Below are 9,133 nucleotides of genomic sequence, written 5' to 3'. Positions count from 1 at the left end.
AAGGGAGAGAACAGTAACTCACCTTGTCTACAGTTGCCATCTGCTTCTCAGAGTTGTTGCCTCCCCATGCCCTCGGGGAAATTTCACCCCAGCGGTCTGGCCTGGGAAGAGCAAGTGATACAGGAAAAGTCATTATTCAATGCAAAGTGTCATTCATACAGGCTTCTTTTTCCAAATCTCTGCTCCTCTACCATCATCTATATGGAGGAGTGCATCTTACCCAAATGATAAGCTGAGGGCAGGCGCTACAAAGAAAATTTCCCCTGAGAAGAATGTGCAGGAAACACAAAATACTTCTACAATATTTGAACTGCTGTCTAAACATGCATTAAGGTTTGTCCCTAAATTACCAAATGCCCAATTCTTTATCTTTGGTGACAAATCAACCAGGGTAATAACTTTATTTCAGCCTATTTTAATGCCCGTAATTCATACAAAATCAGACTCTAGTTTATCAATATCCTCTCAAGCAGGTTTTCCAGCAAAACCCAACTAGAGGACTTAGCAAACTCCCAGAAAAAAACAATACTTTTTCCTGGACCTACTCTTGGGAATGCAGCCACCTCTCCACAAAAGTCAACATTGACACTGAAATACAACACCGCCTGAGCTCTGCGAATGCAGCATTTTTCAGAATGAAGCAGAGTGTTTGATGATCGGGACATCCGTAGAGATACCAAGGTGCTTGTTTATAAAGCCATTGTCCTCCCAACCCTGCTCTACACCTGTGAAACGTGGACGGTCTACAGATGTCACACTCAACTCCTAGAGCGTTTCCATCAGCGTTGCTTCAGAAAAATCCTGCAAATCTCTTGGGAAGACAGGCAGACAAATGTCAGCGTGATTGAGGAAGCAAAGACCACCAGCATTGAAGCGATGCTCCTATGCCATCAACTCCGCTGGACTGGCCACGTTGTCCGAATGCCTGATCACCGTCTCCCAAAGCAGTTGCTCTACTCCAAACTCAAGAACGGGAAACGTAATGTTGGTGGGCAGGAAAAGAGATTTAAAGATGGGCTTAAAGCCAGCCTTAAAAACTGTGGCATAGACACTGAGAACTGGGAAGCCCTGGCCCTTGAGTGTTCTAATTGGAGGTCAGCTGTGACTAGAAGTGCTGCGGAGTTCGAAGAGGCACGAATGGAGGGCTTAAGGGAGAAACGTGCCAAGAGGAAGTCCCGTCAAGCCAACCCTGACCGGGACCGCCTTCCACCTGGAAACCAATATCCTCACTGCGGTAGAACATGCAGATCAAGAATAGGTCTCTTCAGCCACCTAAGAACCTACCCTCAAAACCCCACAACTGGAAGACCATCATCCTCGAACTACGAGGGATCGCCTAAGTAAGTAAGTCTTGGGAATGAGTTGGTAAAAGATATGGCGAAATATATTGCCCCATTTCAAATAGCATGAAGGAAAAGATACGTTTTCTGAATGGTTTCCCAGATTACTAGGTTGGCTCTGCATGGAGAAAGCCGTCCCTGTTGGATTTCTTTTAACAGAGTGTTACCGTTTTGATATGGGGAAACTTTTTTAATGAAGTTTCTCATCTACAATCTACAGCAGGGCTTCTTAAACTGTGGGTCCTGAGCCCAAATGGGGTTCCCTTAGCTCAGGCCTGCACAATCTGTGACGTGGCCCTCCAGGTGATTGGGCCTCCAACTCCCAGAAGCTCTAGCCAGTTGCCCAGGGGTCAGGAATTCTTGGAGTCCAAAACACATGGAGGGCCACAGGTTGTGCAGGTCTACTTTAGCTCAATACAATAACATACCCACAAAAGGCATTCCCTACTTTAATATATTGTTACCCTTTAATATTTTTTGTATTCATATTTCATCTGTCCAGAATAGTGGTTCTCAGCCTTTTTCCCTCCACATGCTTTGGACTAACTCCCATAGATACTTCCAATGCTGGACAGAGTTCCCAGGAGTTGTTTGATACCCAGTGGAGTAGTATGCATTCACAATGACAGGCCCTTGCTGCTATCTCCTGCAGTGCTCTCACCTTTCAGTGGGGTGAAAAGTCCTGGCATGTGTAGGTTGAAGGAGTGGGAAGGGAAGACGGCCCCCATCCATGAAGGGCGACGCCAGCTTGCGGATGGGGCTGTTCCCACCACCACTGCCACGCTGGCGACCCCCACCACCTGCGTCTGAATTCATCCGCAGCCTGAGAAGAAGAAAGAAAAAGACAAGACAGGTTTACCATGCGGACTCAGCCCCACATTGCCCAGGCATGGCCATCTCTGGGGTGGAATGTAACAGTTCATACAGGTGCCGTCATCCTCCACCACACAGTGCTGAGATGCTGCCGCTTCTTGGGAAAAGGTCCACTTGCCACACCGTCTCCTACCTGCTGGCGGGTTCAGGGAGCAGCTCATCCACAGAGGATCCCGTGTCAATCTCTAACCTGGAACTCCGGGGGCTAGATTGTTTCTCGCTGGCAGGATAAGTGACAGGGGGAAATAGAAACTGGTTAAAAAGGTGGGAGGAAGTCTACTCCCTCTCTAGCCTATGGCAGGACTTCTTAAACTTTTTCACCTGGGACCCATTTTGCCATGAGAGAATTTTACATGACCTTGGGTATATAAGCATATAAAATAGGTATAAAAATCAAACATTTACTGACCACAAATCAGCATTTGCAAGGTTTGCTAAAGAGGCTGATTTTCTCTTTGTACAGCTGAAGCATCTTCTGCAGAGTCCACTGAAAACACTGCACAACAAATGTGTGTATGTGTCTGAAACAGCCACAAGGTGACATTCAGAATCCTGTTACTATTGCCAATTTTTTCAGGGGCAGGGGCCGGGAACAATGAACTAAGGGGCCTACAGTTTAAGAAGTAGTGGTCTAAAGTGCTTGCCTGCTGCTGCCTTTCCTGAGACTATGGGCATCCTGCGAAACAGAAGCAAAGATTCAGAATCAGAGGGCCTGTGGTCTTGATTTTTCAACCTCTGCATTCCTTGCCAAAATTTGTAAATCTCTAGGTCAGTGGTTCTCAACCTGGGGTCCCCATATGTTTTTTGGCGTACAACTCCCAGAAATCCGAGCCAGTTTACCAGCTGTTAGGATTTCTGGGAGTTGAAGATCAAAACATCTTGATTTTTCAACCTCTGCATTCCTTGCCAAAATTTGTAAATCTCTAGGTCAGTGGTTCTCAACCTGGGGTCCCCATATGTTTTTGGCGTACAACTCCCAGAAATCCGAGCCAGTTTACCAGCTGTTAGGATTTCTGGGAGTTGAAGATCAAAACATCTGGGGACCCCAGGTTGAGAACCACTGCTCTAGGTCTTGTGACAGGCAATCAAACAAGAATTAAGTCACAATGCAGAATTAACTCAGAATTAATAAGTCACTATCTCCGAAAACCACTAGTCTCTGTAACTCTTCCCTTCCACAATAGGCTCATCATATTTGTAGGTTTGTCTTTTACAAAATTTATTATTTCTGGATGTGATTAGAATGTTCTCTCCTGGAATTTGTAGGTCACCAGTGCAATTCTATGTACAACCTCCAAGTTGTACTGAAGGACCTAGAGCAGTGGTTCTCAACTTGTGGGTCCCCGGGTGTTTTGGTCTACAACTCCCAGAAATCCCAGCCAGTTTACCAGCTGTTAGGATTTATGGGAGTTGAAGGCCAAAGCATCTGGGGACCCAAAGGTTGAGAATTACTGACATAGATATTTTTAGAGAGAACATTTTATTCAATTCTGCAATAACCCATACATTCCTAGAAAGCTGTTCTCACAGGTAAAAAATACAGCTTTTTATTGGCAGTTTTCTCACTTTGACTGGACTATTGTGCCCCTAACCCTAGCAAATGTGGAAAGCTGGTGGTTTCATAAGTTTTAAATACCTATCAATGTTTCTCCCAAGACACACACTGCATATGCAGCAAAAGTTCTGGTACAAACTGTAAAAGCCCTATGCAACTTGAGACCCACATATTACAAAAATAATATTTTCCATTTCAGCACTAAGTACACTAAGATGTTCCTCACGGTCCTTCCTTAACCAGACTCATCATCTAAAGTAAGGTAGGGAAGTCTAGGTTTAAGAACTTTTCCAAATATAGTGGACCCTCATTATCGGCTAAGGTTTGATTGGGGGCCCCACCCCTATAGATACCAAAATCCATGAATGCATAGTAAAATGGTGTTCCTTCCATAAAATGGCAAAATCAGGGTTTGCTTTGCATTGTATGTTATTACAACTTAGGCATTGAATGTTTGCCTCTGTATGCTTTATATATACTGCAATCTGTTCTGAGTCCCTTCGAGGTGAAGGGCGGAATATAAATAAAGTGTACTACTACTACTACTAATAATAATAATCATCATCATCATCATCATAATTCTTTTAAAATATTTTCAAACTAGGGATTAGTGAAAATTTATGGATGTAAAGATTCCTCACTGATGAAATTATTAGATCAGTGAGTCCCTCCTGCTTTCTAGACTGATACCAGCTAAAGGCCTTTTGATTTTTCTACAGCTGCTACCACTGCAATTGTTTTTAGCATCACTCCTATTTTTATTGTTATTGTATCTCACGCTGGACATTTTAAATACATGGCCAGTACAGAAATATAATGATGGTGATGATGACGGAAAAAGATACTAGAGCTCCGAGATGAAAAACCAAACTATACTATTTCTGAAAGGAGGGATTCATAACTGTGAATGATTTCCTCCATAAAAAGCACTTTACAAGTAGAAAGCTAACACAGCAGAGGATATGATCTATCTGCCTAGTCTTCTCTTTGCTGTACCTGTTTACTACTTGCAGAAAATTGGTTCTAATAATCCACCACAACCAAAATGGAAAAAGTCCAATCCACTACCTGAGCAGTCTATCCCATTTTACCAAAATGACCCAGCTTGACCCAGCACCACTCTCTTGCTCTTCAGCACCATTGAAAGCTGCTTCTTAGAACTAAATCAAAGGATCATTAAAGAGAAAGAAGCATTTTAACTCAGAATTTGGTAAACTGAGCATTATGGAAAAATTTCAATCTGTAATGCAGAGAGAAACAGGATATTTTGCTACCTGAAGCACACCAGCAAATGGCCATCCATAAAATGTTATCTAGAAAGAATACATAGTAGTGAAAAAAACTGAGATACTTTAATGATTGTGGCAAAGGTCAGAATGGGCACCTTTTCCCCATTTCACTTCATGTATATTAATTTACTAACATGCAACCTTATCCCAGCACAAAAATAGAAGATTAACTGGACTGGCAGTAGAATTTAGCCTAAGTGCCAAATGTTGACTTCCACTTCACAAGGGCAGAAGGCTAGTTCAGGAGGGAAAGGGAAGCCTATGAGGTATTTAGAATGATGTCTTCCAACATCTCAGTGTAACCCAGTCTCTGCCATCTGAGATGGCTGCCTCAACTTGCCCAATGTAGAGTAAGTCCCAGCAATAGTACAACTCCAGTAACAGGCAACAGGCAAAGCAAGTCCCAGAAGTCTAAAAAGACTTCCTTTTGCAAATCTATCCTCAACAGTTAAGAGGGAAAGATGTAATCTTCTTCCAAATAAGACTGAGAGCTGCTGTTGCTGAGAACATCAGCAGAGGGAAAGATCTTCCTCATCTAACTGAAATGCAACTGTAGGCAAACAGAACTTAGCTGATAACCAACAACATTCTGAATATAGCAGCCAATAGGTTGCTACTACACCTTACCTGAAACACACTACTTGAAGGAATGCAAGAATTTCAGTTATAATCAAGCAAGAGAGTATCTGGAGCAGAATCACAGAATGAGGGGAGGTTTATATTTTTCCATTTTCCACCATGATGCTATATTCTTATCTTACGGCCTCATCAGACAGTCTTCTCTGCGTTTTCTCCCCGTTCCTCTACGCTGCCGAAATGGTCCCATGGACTCCATCACATGATGCAGGGCAACTTTTAGTGGGACTCTATATTGGCAGCGTAGAGAAATGGAACCCAGGGTGCCTTTGGAGGAGTCAGGTGTTACCCGACTCATAATGGCACAAAGCAGAAAACATGAGAGAAAGACAGATCTGAAGGAGAAAAAGACATGGGATGGCAGAAGACGGACCTTAACAGGAGGGAACAGAATAAAATGGTTCTCTCCGCTGTCCCATGCTTTCCCCACTTTCCCCCTGCCCATCTGATGAGGTCCTAATACAGCAAACAACAGAAGTGCAAGAGTACAATAGAAGCACAGACAGCCATTCTCAACTACTGGCTACATCTATCCTTCTCCCTACATGGCCTTGCCCCTCTAATCATGAGGAACGACTTCCAGTCTGCATAGACTAAAATAGTGGCAGTAAAGACTACAACACTAGGCTTCTCCCAAGGACAATTGCTAAGCATGGGATGGGACCAAGCCAAGGATCTCATTAAGCAACGGATCCTGGACATAGAGCGCCAATCAGATTAAGCCTGCACCCCAGCCTTTAGTTAGTGAAGCTAACAGGTACCTCACCACCCCCATGGCATACTTAACAAACCTGGAGATGCCAAACACCAAAGGGCTTTTACCATGCCCTCCCATCGGCTGTATTGGAGAGGAGATAGCGGAAAACCCCCTTCAAGGAGAGATTATGCCCATGTGAGTCCAGACACACAGAAACAACTGAACATGTACTCTTTCAATGCATGTTCTACAGAGACATTAGAACTAATCTCATCACTCCATGGCTTCTTAAATACCCAGGGCACACCAGAAAATTTTATACAGTGCCACCCTGCTGCTCTCGGACTCTAGCACTACAATAATTTAGTGTCACTAGGTTTGGCACTGCAGTACTTAAAATCTTATGGATTATGATCCACTCCGCAGGGCAAGCACCCTAACGAGAGCTTGGCTGGAGCAACCTGTTGCAGCTGAGGTGTTGGTGGACTTGCAATGTGCCCCTTCCTCTCCCTCTAGTGCTCCCCTAGTGTTTTGACCCCTCCTATCAGACTTCCCCCCTCAGTCCCATAACTGCTTACCCATAACTGCTTCCCCCCTCAGTCTCATAACAGCCTAGATCACACTACGGGAGGAAAAATTAACTCCCTCTCCCCCGGGTCTGATGTGTTCTTAATCCAGATCACGCAGCCTCAAACTCAGTTTTATTATTTTTAAAGCCTTTACTTGAAACAACACATTGAAAAATAATACATAGTGATGCCTTGAGTCTTCCTTTCATTTCCCTAGTACAGAAGACTCACTGTTGGACCTGCTTCCCCAAGTACATTGATGCTTCTACCTCTGTAACATATTTCAGAAAACCTAGCATTACAGTTTAAGGGGATAAGGCTCTTTCTGCATCCCCAACGGAGGGCATTAGGTCCTCCCTGCAAGAAGTGCCACTCACCTGTCTGGCAAGACAATGGGAGGCACTAGTCCCCGGTTGCCACCACGCTCACCTCGCCGCCAGCCAACGGGGGCCACTCGCTGCTGTGGCACAAAGCGCTCCTCTTGTTGAACCACGGAGCCAGAGCGGGGCAGAGCTTCAGACTGGGAGTCACACTCTGAGAAGGCAAGAAAGCACAAGACTGGGAGGTCAAAGGGCCCCACCCACACTCCAAGCCCTGAAGACCTCTCCAGAATCAGACGAGACAAAAACCCAGAGAAAAGGGTGGCCCAGCCTGGAATTGCAGGCTCTTCCTGGAATTGCCCACTTTGCTGGAGTAGTTATAGATGGCATAGTAAAACTTAGGCCAAGTTGTAACACTGCATGGTTTTTACTGGTAGAGCTGAGCTAATGATGTTTGGGCACATGAATACAAGGTGGAATACAGAAACAAATTGGAATGAGGAAATAAATAAGTAAAAAGAAATTCCACCTAAACATTAAAAAGAACCTCATGACATTAAGAGCTGTTCAGCAGTGGAACAGGGAGCTGCCTCAGAACATGGTAGAGTTCCTTTCTCAGGAGAGTTTTAAACTGAGGCTGGATGGCCATCTATTGGGAATAGTTTGATTGTATATTCCTGCATGGCAGAATGGGGCTGGACTGGATAGCCCTCATGGTCTCTTCCAATTCTGTGATTCTATGAAACCATGTATAAATATATTAAAAACAAATGTAAAACGCCAATTTATAACACGCACAAATAGGTCTTGACCCCATGTAAGCCGCCCCGAGTCCCTTCGGGGAGATGGGGTGGGGTATAAAAATAAAATTATTATTATTGTTATTATAAGGTCAACAATCTACAATGAGTGCATGATTATCCAGTTGTGTAAGAACACTAAAGGAGCATGCTATAACCATTCATTAAAAATGTCTACACAGGCAGAAAGCTGACAACTGTTGACTTAAACAAGCCAACACTTGAACGAAGTGTTTGCATCAATGCTGATCATTCTTCTTCCTACCAAAATCATATGATTCATGTTATTATAAATGTTAATGGATTATAATAGATCACTGACTTTCTATATGGATTTGTTGTGATTGCTTTCATTTATAATATAACATCAGGTTCACAGATTTGCTTCCTGGTGGTTTTGCTTCCTGACTTTCAATCCTGAGAGCTAGGTCTTACCCTTTCTTTTCTCTTGTCTTAAGCTAATTGATTACATTCCTGTCCTGGGAGTAGATCTTCAGGGTTTCTGGTAGGATTCCTTCCCATCCTTACCTGGAAGGGACTGAACCTGGGTTCTTTTGCATGCAGACATGTTCTCTACCACTAAGCTACAAGGTACACAAAGAGCAATGCTGCTACATTTTAAACAGGAGGCTGAAATTTGTTTGAGCAGTAAGAGGCAAAGGGGAAACAAAATTGATTTCCAACAGATCAATAATGTGTTTAGGCCATGCCGGTTAATCTCCTTAGCCCACAACTCACTGCCATTGCTATCACTCACCATCTTCACTAGGTGGAGTTTCAGGGGTTCCCTCCGTCTCAGGCTCTTCTGCTGTGGCCTCCAGTGGCAACACATCACTTTGAGTGAGAAGAGATGAAACAAAGAGAGATGAAAGCCATTTCCTTGAGGGACACTTTGAAGCAGAATTAAAGATGCATAGCCTTAAAGACTGCATAATACTATGTACAAATCTTTCTCTCTCACAGACATACAAAACATACAAGCTGATACCCTCCTAGTGGCAAACATAGTCATAATCTAACCTGACTCCTTGTTTCTTTCTGTTCCAAGCTGGTA

General features: G+C 43.7%; 1 protein-coding gene across 4 annotated transcripts in view; it reads right to left on the bottom strand.

Annotated features, from left to right (window-relative positions):
- Positions 1-9,133, bottom strand: part of arhgap4 (Rho GTPase activating protein 4) — a 67,319-nt gene that overhangs the window by 1,681 nt on the left and 56,505 nt on the right. For 2 of the 4 annotated variants that reach the window (XM_016991193.2, XM_008103944.3), the window contains exons 18-22: positions 8,837-8,913; positions 7,337-7,493; positions 2,347-2,433; positions 2,002-2,163; positions 23-101 (exon numbers count right to left, since the gene is read on the bottom strand). In XM_016991193.2, coding sequence (XP_016846682.1) covers positions 23-101; positions 2,002-2,163; positions 2,347-2,433; positions 7,337-7,493; positions 8,837-8,913 — 562 coding nt within the window. Of the gene's footprint in view, positions 1-22; positions 102-2,001; positions 2,434-7,336; positions 7,494-8,836; positions 8,914-9,133 lie in introns of those variants that run through there. The other 2 variants (XM_016991194.2, XM_016991195.2) reach the window with 2 other exon arrangements.

The sequence above is a fragment of the Anolis carolinensis genome, chromosome 2, assembly GCF_035594765.1.
Source record: "Anolis carolinensis isolate JA03-04 chromosome 2, rAnoCar3.1.pri, whole genome shotgun sequence".
NCBI lineage: Eukaryota > Metazoa > Chordata > Lepidosauria > Squamata > Dactyloidae > Anolis > Anolis carolinensis.
This window is presented reverse-complemented; position numbering and strand designations above follow the sequence as displayed.